The 21031-nt window shown below is 36.9% G+C and overlaps 2 protein-coding genes across 3 annotated transcripts; both read left to right on the top strand.

Annotated features, from left to right (window-relative positions):
• The first annotated feature begins 4802 nt into the window (after positions 1 to 4802).
• On the top strand, positions 4803 to 7758 carry LOC137729572 (calmodulin-binding receptor kinase CaMRLK-like). The gene is made up of 2 exons (XM_068468547.1): positions 4803 to 6310; positions 6825 to 7758. The coding sequence occupies exons 1-2, from the start codon at positions 5764 to 5766 to the stop codon at positions 7481 to 7483; spliced, it is 1206 nt and encodes a 401-aa protein (XP_068324648.1). The 5' UTR covers positions 4803 to 5763; the 3' UTR covers positions 7484 to 7758.
• A 3447-nt stretch (positions 7759 to 11205) lies between these two features.
• On the top strand, positions 11206 to 15123 carry LOC137729570 (uncharacterized). 2 transcript variants are annotated; one of them, XM_068468545.1, is made up of 7 exons: positions 11206 to 11778; positions 12129 to 12368; positions 13232 to 13433; positions 13865 to 13996; positions 14219 to 14319; positions 14409 to 14527; positions 14739 to 15123. In XM_068468545.1, the coding sequence occupies exons 1-7, from the start codon at positions 11407 to 11409 to the stop codon at positions 14803 to 14805; spliced, it is 1233 nt and encodes a 410-aa protein (XP_068324646.1). In that variant the 5' UTR covers positions 11206 to 11406; the 3' UTR covers positions 14806 to 15123. The 2 variants fall into 2 exon arrangements, with proteins under 2 accessions (XP_068324646.1, XP_068324647.1); XM_068468546.1 differs by having other exon boundaries at positions 14653 to 14793.
• Positions 15124 to 21031: the final 5908 nt, after the last annotated feature.

Below are 21031 nucleotides of genomic sequence, written 5' to 3'. Positions count from 1 at the left end.
ATAAACTTGTAATAAACTGAGATTTACCTTATATATTTTGTCACGGTCGGTTTGTGTCTGCGATTAGGGTTCAGTCGTAGTGGACGAGGAAATCGTATTTGAGGAAGAAGTATCTTGGATGGGCGGGTCGGGTGGCAAAACTCATAATTCATGAAGAAGGCCCACTTTCCACATAAAATTGTGTTGATGAACAGTCGGGTCTAAGATAAATGCGTCAACCCTCGTACCCGTGCGATTCCTCATCGAATTTCCTTATATTCAAATTCGTTATAGATTTTCCCTATCAGAAAACAGTTTCACTAGAAAAAATGTACTTGTTCAAAATTATTTTTTTGTCGGACAGTTTTCGTAATTAATTGAAGATTGTGCTTAAAAAAATTCAATAGCGATTCATGAAAAAAAAAAATTCTCTAAAACTAATTAGTATTCACTAGTCATCCAAAATATCTCACTCATTTTTTGGTTCGTTTGGAGTTGTTTTTTCAAGATTTATTTGTGTTTTTTATTAAGAATTGGTTTCAATAATATTTTCATAAAAAACGCTTTCAGTTATTATAATACATTTCTAAACAAGTTATTCATCAAATGCATTGAACCATATACTCAAATAAAAATAAAAAATAGAAATAAATGGAAGGTATTTATAATCCACGACAATCAAAATTATAATTGAATCGAATTTTTTCTATATCTATCAAAGATCTGAAGTTTTCATCCCCATCTTAGTTTCCAACAGACAATAAACTAAACTCAATATGGACAGACCGAGAGTGTCGGTTCATGAAAGCTAGTGAGGATGTATAGGTCAAAACTAGTTCAGTTCTTTCCAATGAAAATGAAAAAGATCAAAATTGTAGTGGGCTTATTGTCTTAGACAATAGAATGATCAATGATTTGCAAAGGTGTAGTTCAAATATAACTAAAGCGTTTATCCATGTACTCGAATTCACATATTTGAATCACTCCCTCTCTACTACTAGTGTTCATGCATGTTCATGTAAGTTGTAATGTCAACGTCTTTGTATGAGCTACGGGTCATACCATATTGTCCAACTTGATTAGAATTATGAATAAAGTAAAAATGTGTATATAGTTTGATGTAGGAGTATCGGTTTACCTTAATTATGTTTAAAATATTCTTAGTTATAGGAGAAATTTTTCAGCATGCCTATAACACGGCTGGGTACATCAAATGTCATAATATAATTGATTTAGAAATTTTTTTTCAAATTTTCAACCAATAGTATTATGAGATTTAGTATACATGATCATATTCCTGGCACACTAAAAAATTTCTCCAGATGTTAGTTGGTTTTTGATAATTCCAAATGTTGGGTTAGCTGTCATCCGATGGAAGTTTGGTTTGGAATTTTGTGTGGATTAGGTGATGCCTTATATGCATATAATAAACTTTACCCTCGAAATGATTCAAATGTAATCTATTTTATTCACAAAAAGAAGAAATTCCCAGCAGATCAGTGAACCAAAGATCACGTGCCAATAGAATTAGTCAGTGGATCAAGTTTGCTTTGCTCCCTTCCAAATCCATTGTCACTAATTGGTTTATGTTGTCTACTTATTATGTCTAAAAATTTGTCAGACGTAAAGGAGTGCATTGAGAGTACCAATTTCATATTGGAGAAATAAATGATCTTACATGTGCTTATAAGTAGTTGTGTTATTTTCCATATTACTAATTAATTTATGGTGTAACCCGTACTTTTGTTTGATGCGGAATTTTGCAGACTGGAATAAATATATAAGTTTGATTAATTGCACTCCACCTCTTAATTTCTAATTATTCCAAGGATCCCACCTGCAACCCTACCTTGAAACATATTTTTATTTATTCCTTTGATTAAGTTATTAAATTTTGGGTTTCAAATGGGGACATGTATTAGCTGGTGTGGATTGAAGAGCTAGTGGAATAAGTTCACATTTGCAGTAGTTTGGAATTACTACAGAGGACTCGTTGACGGCGGTCAGAGGTGGATTTGACTAGGGTTTTTGTTCGAGGTCGATGAATGGCATAATTGTGAATTGTGAGTGGATTCATATATGATCATGAAGTAAATGTGAGTTTACTATCCACACAACATTTGCATGCAAAATGTCTTCTGTCTACGAAATGATTCTATATAGGAATAAGATCATCACCAGATCCCCACCTACGGAGTAGATGGAATTAAAAATCCAGGTCATTCGAGAGAGATCAGGGCGTGAGTTTGTGTGTTGAAGAATGAACTAATGAGAACCGCATAATTTAAATTGAATGATCCGAGTTTTTAGGTCCATTTACTCTGAAAACAGAGACCTGGAGATGATCTCATTCCTAGTTTCACACCTCACATCATCAGGGTCAAGGTGGCACTATTAATATAGGTATGTTTTTCTTGGCAAAGCAAGTGGTTTTCAAAACGAATGCAATGTGGTGTTATTTCTTGTGGATTGACAACCTTGTTTGACAAACCATGCATTATATATAGTCAGGAAGGATATTAGGGTAATTCGCATGGCATATATGAGCTTATCATAGCCTTTGATGCTTGTTCGCACGTACCTGTGTGGTCACTTTAACCTTTGAAGCTTCTTGTTGGATGACGATTTTTACTCTCGCTAATTTTCTCCTTTCCCCAATGCTCATTATTTTTGTCATTTGGTTCTCTTTTATTTTTAAATTTATTCAGCGACGACTGTAAAAATCATTTTCCCCACCAATAATCAATGAGCCATTTTCCTAACAAATAATCAACTACCTAGCTAGTATTCGAAGGTCTATAATGGTGGGCATGTTTTGAACTAACTACACGTCGAGTGCTTAATTAAGCGGAGCTAGTGATCACTCGTTCGTTGCTTGTTCCAATCGTAATAAAAAGCTTCAAATTCAATTTTACACCACATACGATATTCCATTACAGCCTTCACTAGCTCTTCGCTTGGTTATACAATACAAATTTGCATGTAATTCTTGTCATGTTTTAGTAAAACATGACAAAACCACAATATATCAGCAGAATAGCCCAGCTTTGACAAGAAGCTATCTAAACCAAAACCTTCAAGAAGCCAAATATTGGGAGATGCGTGACATTTATGTTCCAACTTCCACAGCTTGAGATTTTACCACATTTGTTGAAATTGTATCCTTCTCAACGAAACAATGGACCCTCTCTCCCTCTCACTGTAACTTGTAAACCTGGAATTAGAAAGCTCCCACCAATCCTCTGTTCCCCACCTGAAACTATGTATATATATATATACAAAACCGACACTAAACGACACTAATCTTGGTCTAAGTTATATAGAGTGGTTCGTTCATTCTTGGAATATTAGGTATGATATATTTTTGTGAACATATAGATTCATAACAAGCGTCTAATTACAGTACGAACACCAGAAAGTATTCTTGTTATTACATATTAAATAATATATTTGACACAATAGAAGCCCTTTAGCGTTTGTTATACTCTCAAATTATGTATAAGTATTCGTACTTTATTTTATTTTCTGAGAAATCTGGGTGGCCAAGTCTTTTTCTTTTGACCAAAGGGTCCCCTCCCCTCCCTCCCCCTTCCTTGCTAAGAGCATTCTTAATAGGGGCTAATACATTTCAAGCCTCAATGAGAAATTTCATTCCCAGTGAACCGAAAAATAAGTCTAGATTTATCACTGGGGTTACCAAATTTCTTTATTGGGTAGCATAAAATTAAGCTACATATATCCTCAAAAAAATAGTGGGTCCCACAAAAAAAGTAATAACCCATGTGAGCAAATTTATATCACCCTCACTCCACTTGCAAATGCACTTATACTTTTTTTTTTCTTACATATTTTTCTTGCAATTTGGCTAATTAATGATTTTTTTAAATTCCGTAGGAATTAAAATTTCAAACTGATTTAACGTTCATGGGCATTGGTGGATGAAATTTTCATATAATTTTTTTTCAAAATTGTATGATACTAATTTACCAATTGGTGCTAGGTAAATTGTTATGTTGTACGTGAAAATCAAATTATTTTAGAGTGGGTTTGTATTTTTCAACGGATGAGATTGAGATAAGAGAATTTAATCCAATTAACGGTACATAAGAGATGAAATCTAACTTTGTCACAATTTTAACTTTTTTAGATTGAAAGGTTCATAAAAAAAAGTTTAAGATAGGACGTCTAAAAGTCAACTTATGAAAAGTTTAACACAAAATTTTTTTATAGCATAATCAAATTACTCATAAATAAATATATATAGCCTCAAATATAGTCTGAAAGAAAGAACCTCTTATCGAGAGAGATTCTTTTATAAAGTTACAAAAATTCCTCAAAGCTCTAAAAATAGATTATTCTCGCCACCTTTCTAACCTAATATTTTGCTGGGGGCTGACCACCTGAGGCAAAACCAATCCAACCAAACAAGAAGTGACTGAAATATTAGCATTAAATCATGAAAAAAAAAAGAAAAAAAAAAAAAGAAAGCAAAAGCTTTGATTCGCATGTAAACCTGTGTAACTTTGGAACTAAACCATGCAAATGAAACCAGTGTAATCTAAGATCCTTTCAGTGTGCCCGACATACAGTACGAAATAACAAATGTAATAATATAATTAATTATGATTCATTTTTTCTATATTTAATGTAAAACTGTGTTTCCAGTACATTAAAAAAATTTCTCTACCAAATGAACACTTCCAAACCTACCCTCACCCTACTTCACTTTCTGGTTTTTGGTCAATCACCCCACTCCACTCACTCCTCTTAACATTGACTAGCCCCCCATTTTCCTCCTACACACCATTTCATTTATTCATTATATTCTCTCACTGCCTCTCCATCCCTCTCTCACTCTCTCCATCTCTCATGGAATTTGAAAATTAAAACCCAGTTGCAGGAAAAATGGGAACCCTGTTGAGATTTTCACTTCTTCTGGTGCTGATTGCAGCAGCTGAAGCAGAATCCACCTGCAACAGCACAGACCAAGCCCAGGTCTCCAAGGCTTTCAAGTCAGTCTCCGGTTTCAACCTCCCCTGGCTCCAAAATTCAAACCGACCCAACTGCTCCAACCCACCCATCACTCAAATCAACTTTCCCTCCAGAAACCTAACCGGAATAATCTCATGGAAGTAGCTCAGAAACTTGTCAAATCTTCAATCCCTCGATCTCTCATCCAACAATCTCAAGGGCTCCGTCCCTGGATGGTTTTGGACTCTTCCGAACCTGGTCCGGGTTAATCTCTCTAAGACCCGGCTCGGAGGCAGCTTTGGACTCGAACCCGCGTCAGGAGACAGTTCAACCTCTTCGGTCCAGGAGCTCAATCTCTCATCCAACCGGTTCACCAACTCGGCCCAGCTCTCTGGCTTCCCAAAGCTTACATTTCTCGACCTTTCCCACAACGATTTGGGCACTCTGCAACCATCTGCTTTTTCCAACCTCACTAATTTGCAGCACCTCGACATCTCGAGCTGCAGAATTGCTGGGAATTTAAAACCCATCTCTGTTTTGAGAGGATTGGAGTATTTAGACGTTTCGGACAACAAAATCAACGGTTCTTTCCCTTCGGATTTTCCTCCGCTTACCGGCCTCAAATTCTTGAACATTTCGCTCAATAATTTTACCGGCCGGGTTGCACTGGGAAATTACCTGAAGTTTGGGAAAAGCGCTTTTATCCACGCCGGAAAAAACCTCACTTCTTTCGGCAGTTCCAAAACCAAAGCCCAAAGCTTTCACACTTCCAATGCAAACCCACCTCACAACACCCTCGAAAAACAAAAACCCATGACCCAAAATTCCCCCCACAAAAAACCCAAATCGCAAAAATCCCATAAAATTCTTGTTCTGAGCATATCCTGCGCATCCGCATTTGTAATCCTCTTGTCCATAAGCACTTGCGCAGCTTGCATATGCAGGAAAAAGCACTTTGCCAAAAAGCACAAATGGGCGATTTCCAAACCGGTTCAGTTAGTCCCGTTCAAGATCGAGAAGTCGGGGCCGTTCTCTTTCGAGACCGAGTCGGGGACGTCGTGGGTCGCTGACATCAAGGAGCCGACGTCGGCTCCGGTCGTGATGTTCGAGAAGCCGCTGATGAACTTGACGTTTAAGGACTTGATTGCTGCCACGTCGCACTTCGGTAAGGACTCCCAGCTTGCAGAGGGGAGGTGTGGGCCCGTCTACACCGCCGTGCTGCCCGGCGATCTCCACGTGGCAATCAAGGTGTTGGAGAACGCCAGGGACGTTGAGTACGATGATGCGGTGGAAGTGTTTGAAAATCTTTCGAGATTGAAACATCCCAACCTGCTGCCTCTCTCCGGTTACTGCATTGCAGGTACGGTGCACTTCACTCTCTCTCTCTCTCACCGGCCGGTCGGTCGTTGATAATATCACCTAACTACATAAATGCAACACACGGGTTTTAATTGCAATGTCATAAATGACAACAGTCCGTACGTACGACACTGTTTGGCACCATCGTCACGCAAAATCTAATAGAAAAACCATAAAATACGAGATACATATAGAAGCAGAGCGAGATGCGCGCATACAAAATTTTAGTTCATCCATTGAGGCCGTACATCAAACACTAAATATTTGAAGGTAACATTTGAAAGGTTCTCGGAAGACCTTCGTATGTATATTTTACAGACTCCGGATGTACATCCGCCCTATTGTAACTTAATATTTGAGAGCTAGTTTAGATGGTTTAGGGGCTAGTTCATCTCATTCTTTTTCTTCCTCATTTTCCTAATTCGGTTATTAGATCATAAGTAAGTACACATTTCACTAAATCATATTCAAAACTAACTAAACATGTCATCGAAACGTATTTATTTTCTCGACAGGGAGAGAGAAGTTGATATTGTACGAGTTCATGGCGAACGGGGACTTGCACAGATGGTTGCACGAGCTGCCCACCGGGGAGCCCAACGTGGAGGACTGGACTGGTGACATGTGGGAGCAAAGCTTTGGTTATGGAGCCCACTCGCCCGAAAAGAAAGGATGGCTCACGCGCCACCGCATTGCGGTTGGAATAGCGCGTGGGTTGGCGTACCTCCACCAGGCAGGGTCGAGGCCCGTTGTCCACGGCCACCTTGTAACTTCGAACATATTGTTGGGCGGGGATTTTGAGCCGAGAATAGCCGATTTCGGGTTGAAAAGTATTGGGAGTAGGCGGGAAATTGGCGGCGGAGGTGGTGGCAGCGGGGCGGAGACGGATGTGTATTGTTTTGGGGTGGTGTTGATGGAGCTGTTGACGGGGAGGATGGGGACGGCGGAGACGGTGGTGTGGGTGAGGAGGACGGTGAGGGAGGGGCGTGCGGTGGACGCACTGGACGAGAAATTGAGAGAGAGTGGGGAGTTGGAGAGGGAGATGGTGGAGAGCTTGCGAGTTGGGTACTTGTGTACGGCGGAGTCGCCTGGGAAAAGGCCCAGCATGCAACAAGTTCTGGGTTTGCTCAAAGACATACATCCCAGTACCACTACTACTGAGGGCTTCGGCTGACATCACTTCGTTTCACGCGAGAAATTTTTTAGTGTGGTCAGTACACATGTTGATATATCACGTGTCACTATACCAATGGTGGGATATGTGTGCTAAAAAGTTAATAGCCTAAAAAAAAAAAAAGATTTCCCACCACTTCTATTAAAACACGTGATGTACTACTTGTGTTCATGTCACAACGAAAAATTTCTTCTTTTGCGCCCCATGAAATTGCGTGCAATTGGAAAATTAGAAATGAAATTGAAATGTTTTCTTGTTTATTTTTAGTCTTTGTAGTCGATTGAAGAATTTAATAGACGAAAACAAACAAAGGTGTGAAAAAAGAAAACAAGTGTGCGGATATCATTTTCTTCGTCACTTTGCATTATTCCAATTGTACTTTTTCTACAAACGTTTATAAGAAAAAATGACTTCTGCACATTTTATTTTTCATTCTGCAGATCACTATTTATTTGAAATCGATGATTTATACAATCAAGCCTGCACATAAATATAAAGTGCAGGAGCAAAAAGAGCGTCAGAAATACTTTACTCTTATAAATGACGAAAACAAGGTACAATTTTTGCGTGCTCCAAAATCAAAAGGTGAATAAGGGGGACGAGAAATTTTACAGTGTGTTGGGAACAGACTTGGTACACTAATATTATTACCCTTAGTATAGCGGACCGTGTTTTCAGCATGTTGAAAAATCTCTCCAACGAGACCACGTTTTGTTGTCTTAAATTTAAGAAATGTATAGTATTTCTTTTACAGATTAGTGATCTAAACGCAAAAATCTTTGGAAAAAAATTAAAATAAAAATTACTTCGGAAAATGGGATGATGGTGGGAAGGGATGTTGAAGTTTAGGTGAGCAGAGAATCCCACTTATTGCTTGTCTCTTGTGAAAGGATTCTCATCATCACCACCTTTATCTTTAATATTTTAAGCTTCTTCATATTTTCTTTTTCCCCTTTCTTTTTGTTTCTACTGTGACCCTGCTTTATTCGTTCATCTTTTTGGTGATTTATTATTTTAATTTTTCAAAAGAAATAAAGAGAAATTAAGGGAGATTAATTAGATATACTTTATAGTTGGATGGAGAGATCAGATACCTCTTCCTATGCATGAAAAATGACAATTACGTGTTTGGTATTGTGGGAGAATTTTCTAGTGGGCGGAGGGATGTTTGGCCAATGCCAATTGGCTGTATGTTTAATTTGTGCATGTTTGGTATTATTCAATGATTTTGACATGACGATGTTGTTCTTGTCGTCACTGTTTTTGGCTATTTTTGTCTGCAGAATCAACTGTGTGTGTTCCTTATCCCATTCCCATATGGAAACCCTAGTTGAAATTCTCCATGCTTGAGATATTATCATGCGTTGATGAAAGTAAGTCTCGTGACTGATCAACAGCTAACAACCCTATCATGAGTCGATGAAAGTTAGTCTAGTATCTTATAAACCACTACCAACACGTTCTGCACGAGAGAGAGGAGGGGGTGGGGGAAACTGTGAGTTATTATATGCGTTCTTGGAAGTGAGTCTCGTAACTCATCAATAGCTAACAACCTATCATGTGTTGATGAAAGTTAATCTAGTAACTTATCAACAGTTAACAGCAGGGATTGTCGGTAACATAATTAGTTGAAATTCTAATATGAGTGCATTAGTAGCTTATTAATATGAGAACTTTAACGAAAAGTTTCCGGTACTATTTACTTTAACGAAAAATCATATTTTTATATTAAAAAATTAATTATGATATTATTTACTTTACCCTTTATACTTTCATTATCGTTAAAACTTAAATTTTTAAATTCTTTTTATTAATTTTTTTATTAATATTGCATGTCATCGCTAAAACAAAAATGGAACGCGTTTTCTGAGCCAGAAATAGTGCATAGGATAACAAGACGTCATCGTCCAGCTTTATTCGTTTGAAGTCATGTCCTTAAAACTCCATTACCGGAGTGGATCTCTCGCAGTCACAGCCATGTTGGTAAAAAGTAAAAAGTAAAAAGTACAAAGTAAAAAGCTGAGCTGCTGGTCCAGTACTTATCACTAATGATTTAAAACTCCAGCAGTCTGACTGTCATCCCTAAAGTCGGTTGCAACTTGGAAGACTGGAAAATCCTTGTGGGTGCATGCAACGCGTTGCCATACCTATCTGTAGAAGATAGAACCAAAGACACAAAAGCAAAAGAGAGACAGTATTTTCAAAAGCAAGACAACGATGGAGAGAAATAGAAAGCTCATCAAGAATTCCGTGCCCTTTTGGTGTCTAGTCAATGAGAACTTATATGATATAAGTACATTGTTATATCGGTGTTTTGTGTTAAGAACACAATGACATGTTTTAGATTTTCTTCAAGTATCCTTGTATCATTAATATAAAACGCTACTGTAACATGATACTTTAATAAAAGTTGATCTCTTTGCTCAGACTCATCATATCCTTTATATGTCTATTTCTTTTAAATTTTAATTGATCAAGTGGCACTCAGTTTGATGACCCTCGGTCGACAAAACACTTCCTATATACTTGGTAGAGTCCAAGGAGCCAAAAGCTTGAAAGCCGTTAATTTCGTTGTCGCATATCACATCATCGTTGCCTCAACGATAAGGCCACAACATTCTGACATGCAACCTAGACCAAGTCTACTGCATTTAGACATCACAATCTCGCATGGATTATTTTTCATGAGACAAATTTGAAGGGTGTTTGTGAAGTTTGAGTCCTATTCTTACCTTTGGATGTGAACCCTTCTCCTCCTCATGCTTGCTCCACTCAAATCATACACAATTTGTGAGCCGAAACCTGTTTTCTACTAATGACCACATTGCCTTGTGGTATTTGGTTTATTCTTTGATAAGAGATGGTCCTGAGTTTAAATATTATGGACGACATTTACAGATAAAAAATTATATTTATCACTCCAATTTTAGTATCATATATACATAAGTTTGACTTAACTAATTTGCACAACCACTAGTTTTCTTGACGTCCATGAGTATTAAAATATGATTTACTAGAATTATTAAAATTCTCGACTTGATGGATATATTCCTTACTTTCGCTATACTTTATTTATTCACTGACACTCCACGCATTGTAATAAGAGTTCATCCCATACTGCACACTCTTGGTTAGATTTATTTTCAAACTTTAATTTATTCGTACATTATACAAAAGTACTTGGCTTCGTCACCCTTTGAGTGTCAGTCATCATGCCTAGGTGTCCACATAGATATCAGGATCTAGGTGTGTCGTGTAACATCCCACACCGTTCAGGGATGAGGATCATGTAAGCCTTATATGTATATTCTCATTTCTACCTAGCACGAGGCTTTTTGGGAGCTCATTGGCTTCAGGTTCCATCAGAACTCCGAAGTTAAGTGAGTTCACGCGAGAGCAATCCCAGGATGGGTGGCCCACTGGGAAATTATCATGTGACTTCCCAGAAACAAAACCGTGAGGGTATAGTCGGGACTCAAAATGAACAATATCGTGTTACGATGGACATGTCGTATCTTCTCTCTTTCTCAATCCACGACTTCCTTCGTTGAGATTTGAATTTACATCAGAGTAGAGATCGAGTGTCATTAAACAATTTTTCCCAGCCCTACTTCTCGTCGGCCTTGATAATGAGAAAAGGCCCAATAGTATCCTTGAGGCCCAAGTAAAATTCAATCAACAAAAATCCAACCCGCCCTTTCCAATCTCTCAGGTCTCGACCCGATATTCTCCATTGCAATTTGGGTTTTCGTTTCCTTCCTCCGATCCGCAGCCACCTCCGATCGATCGTCCTCGCACTTCAATAATTCCTCAAGCATCAGAACCCCCAAATCAATTGCTAAACCAATTTCAAATAGTTAGTTAATCAATTAGCGCGAATTCAGAAACCCTAAATCCCCAATTTCTCTCCACCACCAAACCCCATGGCATCGAGGAAGAAGCAATCCGACGCCATAGCTCTCCTGCTGTCCAACTACAACGACGAGGAAGAGGACGAAGATATGGAGGACGTTGAGCAACAAAACGACATAGAAGAAGAACTTGAAGGGGATGAAGAGCGACAAGAACGGAGAGAATACGACGATTACGGTGAGCTGAGAAGAGGCTCGGGAGATGCTGCAATGGCGGATGTGGATGGAACAGTGGCTGGTGAGTCTGGGAACGACGATGGCGCACCGCCGAATGCCGGGGATAATGAGGCGCCTTCGGATGGTTTGAATAGGAGAAGAAGAAGAGGGGCGTTTACGATTGTGGACTATGGACGTGATGAAGTTGCTATGTCTCCTGAGACTGAGGTATTATCTTTCTTTTTTTGGTGGAAGTTTTTGCTTTCTGTGAAACTTGAAGAAACTGAATGAAAAATGATTTGGGTGTTCTTAATTTGATTGATTTTTTGGTGTTAGAGTCGGATTCTTGTTCCAGTTCGATTGAGAGTACACTGTTCAAGATTTTGATTGCAAAGGGTGATACTTTGAGTTTGATTATTGTCATGCTTGATATTTCCTTGCCAAATGTAGAATTTAATCTTTGATATTGGATATTTGAACGATGTTCCGTTTAGGTTCATAAATTAATTACGGGGTGAGGAAACTTTGTTATCTAGCTGACCTTATTAGTATGTTTGTTGGGTGATGCTTAATTGCAGGAGGGTGAAATAGAAGGAAGTCGTCGTGTTCCTGGTGATTTCCATGATAAGACACCTCCAGGAACAGTTCGCACTCCTCAATTATCTGAACCGTCAAACTCTGACACAATGAACGAAACTGTACTTGAATCAGAGGGTAGAGATGCCGCAGAAGCTGTTGCAGAAGAGCAAAAGGATATTGATCCATTAGATAAGTTTCTCCCGCCACCATTAAAAGCGAAGTGTTCGGAGGAGCTGCAAGTAAGTTCCTTTTAGATTCTGATTTTCAAAATTTAGGTTCCTATACGGGTTATATAAAGCATAGAACTGTTCAGCTTGGAAATAGATTCTTGTGATTGATGTTTTCAGTATCAATTGATAAAGCCTGATCTTATATTTCTTAAGTCATATCTGTTTAGCTTAGTGTTAAACTGTTATGAGACCTTTGTATTTGAATATCGGAACTCTTTTGAGGCTTTGCCCATGGCATGCATCTGATATTCGTTGTTTCACTTTGTAAAGATGAGGCGTTCCCCCCACCCCCAATTGAAGCTAAATAGAAACAAACATTTGACATGTAACCTTTTATTTGTGAACCTCTATTTGAAATCTGTCAAGCTTTTTGATCTGTTGCTAAACTGCTGCTATGAATACTATTCGAAACCTATAGCATGACAGATGATTCTCTTTGTTGACACTTTAGCACATGCATCTTTTCTGTTTGAATCTGGAGACATGGAACCCATATGGGTTGATATATAGAAGGGGATTTTGGATGGTCTAAGAAAAGGCTGGGTAAGAGAAACGTCTAGGGATGTAAAATGAGTATATTCTAGAATAGAGTTTCGAATCATCTATTTCTTGATTTGATCAGCATTGTTAATTATAGCTAACAGATAACTTTTTCAGAAGAAACACTCACAATCAAAATTCTTGATGAAATTTGTCAGAATGTGTGAGTGATGAATCATTATGAGTCCTTCAAGGATTTGTAGAAACATAATAACTATGCCTTACAGAATATGGGTCATGGGTTCTTATAGATGCCTATGTGGCTTTTCTTCCCTTGATAAGTCATTTCATGTTGTGTATATATTGAACTTTTGAGTTTCTTCTTACTGCAGAGGAAGATAAATAAGTTTCTTGAATACAAGAGAGCCGGGAAAAGCTTCAATGCAGAAGTGCGTAATAAGAAGGACTATCGGAATCCAAACTTTCTAGTGCATGCAGTGAGGTATCAAGATATTGATCAGATAGGGTCTTGCTTCAGTAAAGATGTATTTGACCCTCATGGATATGACAAAAGTGACTACTGTGATGAAATAGGTTACAATTCTTTCAGTTCTCTCTCTTTCTGTGTGTTTCCTGTCATGATTCAGTGCTCTGTTTAACTTAGAACTTATTACATAATACTAGCTTTTCATGTACACCCTCTGTCAACTTAGTTATTATGGTTAGTGATAAATTTATTTATTTATTTTTTGAAATTTACTCTGATAGACTGTTTTGTATGTGGAGAGTGGTATTCAACAAATTATAGTAAAAAACTTCTGTATTCTATAAATAAACGGATAATCTTCTGCCATTATGATTACCAAAATCATAGACTATAATGAAGAAGATAATATCTTGTTTTTCCATACTGAATTAAGTTTTGCAACTCTGTTAGTCTTATTGTGCTTTCCTTCAGCCAATCGGAGATGTTGTGTGAAATCTGGAATGCGTTCTGCTTATGTTTTGTATGTTTTGGTAAGCAGAGGCTGATATGAGGCGCGAAATGGAAAGGAAAGAGCAAGAAAGGAAGAGGAGTCAAAAGGTTGAATATGTTTCAGGAGGAACACAGCCTGGAATAGTTGGTGCTGCACCTAAAATTAACGTACCTTTTCCAGGTTTGAACAAATTTAATTTTAAACTTAGTGGGATAAGGCTTTGTTGTTGTTGTTGTTGGTAGTAAAGAGTGATTAGGCATTGCTAATTCCAAACAACTTTATTACCTGACCCAAGGCCTTTGCCGATCGCCTTAGTAGTTAATTTAATGGGTGATCCGAGCCTTTTAAGAGCTTTCTCTTTTGTTTTATTCTCGTAAGTTCTCTTATACAGTCATTCTGCAGGTGTTTCAACCATGGCTGCTACTGGGTTGAACTCCTTACCTCCTGCAGCTGATGCCATCCCTCGGGAGGGTAGACAGAATAAGAAGTCAAAATGGGATAAGGTTTCAATCTAAGGATGTGCATGTTATTTCCCTACAAATTGGGAGAGATATCAATTGACCAACTGTTTCGAATTATGTTCTTCATTCAGGTAGATGGTGATCGAAAAAATCCTCTTCCCTCGGGATTGCAGGATTCTATGTCTACTGTGGGGACTCATGCATCACTCCTATCTTCTGCTAGTGCTGGTGCTGGATACATGGCTTTTGCGTAAGTATTGTTAACATCTTTCTGTCTTATTTTGCTGAATTCCTTTACTGTTCTTGGTGTCTACTGTCAACTGAAGCAGACAGACCATGTCATGACAGTTTTTTCTTCCCTCATTTATAAATCAGTTGATTGTGAACTTGAACTTGTGTTCTCATGCTGGCAATCCTTTCCTGACTTCTCACAAGATGACCACGTTGCTCCAATTTGGCAGGCAGCAGAGACGGCGAGAGGTGGAGGAGAAACGATCTAGTGAAAGGAAGTTAGACAGAAGATCTTGAGCCCTTTCTTATCTTCCTAGCAGAGACCAAGTGACGGAGCGAGTGGGCATCATATTCACAGATTTCAAATTTTCAAGTGGATAAAATGCCCCCAGCCGACACCATTTTTTCACCTTTAGATGAACTGCAACGGGTTTGTAATTTATCGCTATCAAATTATACACATGTACATGTTTCAGAATGAAAATTCACTTGATAGCTGTTACAATTCGTCGGAATTGAAGCTCTAGTTTTCCTTCAATGGAATTGGAACCCAACAAGTACTTTAGTTTGGGCCAAGCCTCCCACATTCATGTTAGTTAAATTTTAGTATTTGGATTTCTTCCATGTGGTTGATATTTCTCTAAGAAATATTAGAAAAATCATGAAAGATATGAAATGGAAGGCATATCGGAGAAATTATTAGATTTCGTCTAAATCAGTGTTTGACATTATTTAAAGTTTTATTTTGAATTTTTATCATTTCCATTAAAAACAATTGATATCAATTGATATTTTTACGAATTTGCATGTCAATAATTTTCCGGATACTGATACTTTAAACCAAGATTAAACTAAAAAATTGACATGCAATGTAATAAAATTGTAGTTGTTACCACTGATTAAGGATGTCCCTTGGACCTTGTGTCCTCCTAGCATCCTATAATATTAGCGTACAAAAAGTTATTGTTGTCCAGCTTTCACTCCCTTTGATATGTCCCTACCCCATCCTTTTTGACCCCACTCTTATAACTAGACTATTAACCGAAATAATTTTATAAAATAATAATCAATTCAGGACTGTTTGGTTAACATACACTCTTAATCACTTTTCTAACAAATTAAGTTATTTAGTTCTCAATATTTGTTTATAAGAATTTGGATTTTTGGTTGCATGCAAGGTAAATGATCTTGATTACTTGAGTTGCAAGTCTGTATTCTTATGCATTGTCTCTAAATTCTTATGAAACAGATTTGAAGAGTTCTTTAGTAGAGTTATCAGTTGACAGATCAAGAAGTGAACAAATAAAGGGATTTGGATCCTATCCAGATCCAAATTGTGAGGATTCTAGGGCTTATCACATTTTAGTCATTTATCATGCATAGTACGATAAAAAATCATTTGATTTTTTTTTATTTGAAATTAAACACAAATAGTACCGACGAAAACTAACCACATAATATACAATAAACGACTAGGATGTGAAAATTCTTAGAATCCCCATAAAATAAATCCGGAAAAAATCCTCTTCCCAAATAAAGTAACCGATAATAGGTCATTTTATAAAGATCAAGGAAAGATTGGCTATTAGTAAAGCGATCCATTTGGATTGTCTTTTCTTGGATGCATAAATAACCTTTTTATCTATATATATATAATAAGGTTAATGTCTCCATTACATGTACATTCCATGTTCCAGCCGAAAGGAGTCCCTGATCTGCAAGAGAATGTAAAGTAAAGAAGTCAGGGATGACCATTGACGACCCTACCTCACCTCATCTCTTTCACACTCGATATAAACTCTCCTGTAATAAAAAAAAAACCATCATTGGTAAGTATTTGTTGAATGAGTGATATACTTTTTAAACATGTGACAATCATTTATTCAAAAAAAATATATTAAAATTATGCATTGGTTGCAAAAAAAGTTTCTCACCTTACGCTTAAGCCCATCATTTTGTGGTTTCTAATAATTGACATCATTTAATTTCTTGTAACTGGCATCTTACTCTCATTATTCTACAGTCGTTTTCTTTTCCTTGTATGTAAGTTGTAGTTCCATTCGTTAGTTTCCTCCACCACTAAAAAAGTTGGTCATCGTCAAAAGTAACCTGTACGTGCCTTCGACAAAATCATCCATTCTTCCACTCGTTTTTAATTTGTTCTACATCCCACATAATCATCCATGATTACACGGCCTCAACTCTCCTTGTGCAAAGGATGCTTTTGTTTGCTTTGACCAGGATAACTATTCTTTTTTTTTGAGATAAATTATCATTATGTAGGGTTCCTCTGCATGCTTTTAAACAATTAGCAACATATAACACGTACCAATTATACCACCAAACTACGAATCTAAACTATTCGTGCATAAAAGTGTTCAAAAAAGGACTTTGCATGCAGTGGCGGATGTATTAAGGGACTTAATGCCATCCGAAAGTCTGAATAAGTGGTTGTGTGAGATTTTCGAGGACCATCCAAGTTTGTGCATATGGTGGAGAATAGTTTTGTAGTGGACCGAAGGCTATAGGTTCTGCATTGTTTTTTCTTGTATTAACAACGAAACTATCATGACATGTTTTCAGTGTATGAAACCTTATCGTAGATAGTTTGTCTTTGTAGCTTATAATATTGTTTGTACAAAATTATAAATAAAATGTTGATAGTTTACTGTTTAAATTTTCAATATTATTTTCATAAGAGTTTTATATTGGGATCACTCAATAGTAGAATCTTGAATTCATCAACGCGTTTGTCCTCGTGCATTAAAGTGAAACACGTATGTACGTACTTAACACATTGGAAGCATATGCATGGACGTTAAATCAAACCGATAATGTTACGGTTTGTCCTCGTGCATTAAAGTGAAATACGCATGTACGTACTTAATACATTGGAATCATATGCATGGACGTTATGTAGAAGCATGCATTTTAATTGCAGAGTGAAGAGTATCTATCTTTATAATTAAATGTAACATCTACCATGAAGTGCAGTGCATGCATTAAGACTAATAAGTTAATGGTTTGAACCTTATGGTCCCCAAAAGAAAAAGAAAGTAGATTAAAGTTAGCTTTCTGGTGATATGCAACTTGAATGGATATATATGTCCAGGCGCCCAGCTATGAGGCGAATCGCATGGAGAGGAAGAATATCTTAATGGAAATTCTGTTGTTCTTTTCGGCCACCGCCTGGACTTTATCCTGGGATTTGGTTATTCTCCTGAGCTAATAGAGATGATCTTTCTGATCTATCATCGTAGATCGTTGGTTTTTTATCTAACGGCTATAATTATTATAACTTTAAAGGACCTCATTATTTGTAACCGTTAGATAAAAATATAATGATCCACGATGATGAATCAGAAGGATGCTCTCCATTAGCTCAAGAGAGGATCCAAATCCTTTATCCTGCAGCAATGGTAGTGGGATGGGCTTGGGGTAGATACTAGTTTTCACTTTTTATATATATTTACATGATTTATGTCATAGTCTCTGGATTCATGTTTCCTATACATATACATATATATATATATATAGTGGGATGGGTTTGGGGTAGATTCTAGTTTTTACTTTATATATATGCATATAGTGGGATGGGTTTGGGTAGATTCTAGTTTTTACTTTATATATATGCATATAGTGGGATGGGTTTGGGTAGATTCTAGTTTTCACTTTATATATATATATATATGTATATGTATGTATGTATGGTGGGATGGGTTTGGGGTAGATTCTAGTTTTCACTTTTTATATATATTTATTTACATGATTTATGTCATAGTCTCTGGATTCATGTTTCCTATGTATATATATAAGAGTTAGTACATCCATGACGAATGTAATATAATTATATATCCTTTAGATAATTCCTCGGAAGTGATGATTAAACATAAAGCTTTTGCTCTCCGTTTTGCTTTTGGAACAAATGGTTTTAACACAGAGTAATACATTACGTTGTGTAAATTATAAGATATGTGTGCTAAAAAGTTAATAATTTAAAAAATACAATTTTTTACCATTTATATAAAACATGTTATGTACCATTTATATTTCGGTTATAATGAAAAACTCCTCGTTTTAATGAAAAATCAATTTTTTACCTTTTCCTGGTACTATTTATTACACTTTTATTTGTTATTTTTCATTAAAACTAAAGTTTTTTTTGAACTTTTAGTTAGTTTTTCTTTGTAAAAATTCGCTAGTAACTGCCATACGTTGATTTTATATCCACGATACGATATAATGACGACGAATCATTTCCACAACAAAATTTCAAAATATATTTTTTAATTGTTGCTAGTTTCCCAAGAAAATATGTTCTACAATCTTCACCCTAAACCATAAGGTTTTTATGGGGCGTTTGTTTGCCCTCACTAAAGAGTACTGGACTAAACTGGACTAAGGCTTAGTCCAGTCCCACGTTTGTTCCTAACAAGGACTAGGTTTAATGAGATTAAGTCTGACTCGCTTTGACAAAAACGCTCGCTAGGGGTCTTAGCGAGACCCCCCAAAAAGGAGCGGACTGCTAGTCCCTACTTCGCCCCATCTGTGCTTCGCTTCACCCCTCCCTGCTTCGTCGTCCTTCCCTTCCTAGAAATCCCAATTGAGCTTCGCCGTATTTCCTCTCCCAGAAAAGTTAGAAACGTCTCTCAGAGAGATAAAAAAAAAAGAGAACAACGGAGTCGCCATGGCTTTGCAACGAGAAGAGCATCAAAAATCGGGTACGAGATTTCGGTTCCGTCTATGTCCCACAAATCTAACCCCAATTAAAGTCTGTTCTTATCCAGAAATTTGTAGGAAAAACGAAATCAAAATCTGTGATAAACCCAGAAAATATCAAAATTTGTGATAAACCCAAATATATATTACCTTGGGTTGCAATGCTCTTCTCCAGAAATTTGTAGGAAAAAACGAAATCAAATTTGGAGTTGTAAAACATAAATTATAGTAGAAATTTGATATGTGATTTCGAATTTACAGTGCTCTCTCTGCTTTGAGGAACAAAATGCACAGATCCTCCTTTGAGGAAGAAAATTGGGAGAAATGGGGGAGAAAAAGAGAGAGAGGAGGGAGATGGTCGGCCGGAGAAAAAAAAGAAGAAAATGAAGGAGAGGGGAGTGAGAGAGTGGGAAGAAAGAAGAAAACAATGGGCCGGAGAAAAAAAAAGGAAGAAAATGAGGGAGAGGGGAGTGAGAGAGTGGGAAGGAAGAAGAAAAAAATGGTAGAAGTTTAGGAAGAGATTTCCAAAAAGAAAAAGATAAATTAATAATATAATATATTTTTTATGAATTAAACAAATATAATATTAAAATTTATTAATTATTTTTCTTCTTAATCCGACAATTCACCAAACGCTTCACTAAATTAGTCCAACTTAGTTTAGTGTCAGTCAGTCCAACTTAGTCCCTAAAGCTAGTTCAGTCTGAAATAGTCCGGTGCAACAAATGCATCCTTATATTATTGACCAGAAAAGGGAAAACGGTGTTTGTGCTTGCAGTTATCCATGACGTCCATACCAAAGTGTAAAACTTATGAGAAAACTCAGTGTTTTGTTGTACAGTCCATGCTAATTTTTTAGAGATGCATGCTATTGCTTATGACAATCGTTCACGTATGTAGATAATTGTCATTAATTTATATGTTGTGGGATTCAAGTGAATATTCTTATAACAGTATGAGAAGTGAAGAATGTCACACGTCAGAAATCTTATGAAGAGTTAAACTTCTCTCTTTTTTATCATATCTTTTTTTGGTGACATCTCAAATTTTTTCATGATATATGACTAATTTTGCTCAACTTGACACGTGAGGAGGTGAAACCGTGAAAGTATGTCTTATATTTTCATGTATTTTGTAGGGTCCTTTCCTTTTCCTTCTGAAAGTTCATTAATGGTTGGTAGGGTTTTGGTCTGGGGAGGTGGGGAGAGATTGGTATAAACAATGAAACTTTGCTGTGCGCTACAGCAGGATAAAAGGGAAAACTCGAGCAATTCGTACTGGATATGTCGTACGTGCATCATGCACACACTGTATTATCAACACGAGATCGAGAGAGAGAGATGGCAGATTAATCAAATGGGGCTCCTATTTCCAAGCTGCTTGTCTTTCTTGTTACTTAGCGTGGTGAAATATAGACGTTGGAGATTCGAACGGAGTACTGCTCTTCGCACGTTGAGGTCTAGTCAGATTACTTATTTTTCTTTTAACACAAAAAACTAGCCAACTGCATCTTTTTTTTTTTTTTTTTTTTTCTTTCAATAAAGGATAGCGTTATATAGTAGGTTAAGTTGTTAGTTGTTAAGAAGAGATGAGTTGGTGGAGATTAAATCCATACCAAAGTGTATAAACATAATTATTTTTCGCTACTAAAGTAAAACGTCATTTGCTGCCAACTGCATCTTCACGTACAATCGTTTGTAACCGATTATTTCTAAAAGCACCCCAAAAGGATTAAACAAAACAAAAATGCTTTTAAGGGATTTGTTTACAGTTAACAAGAATATTCATATGAACTTTTATTATT

The sequence above is a fragment of the Pyrus communis genome, chromosome 3, assembly GCF_963583255.1.
Source record: "Pyrus communis chromosome 3, drPyrComm1.1, whole genome shotgun sequence".
Lineage (NCBI taxonomy): Eukaryota > Viridiplantae > Streptophyta > Magnoliopsida > Rosales > Rosaceae > Pyrus > Pyrus communis.
This window is presented reverse-complemented; position numbering and strand designations above follow the sequence as displayed.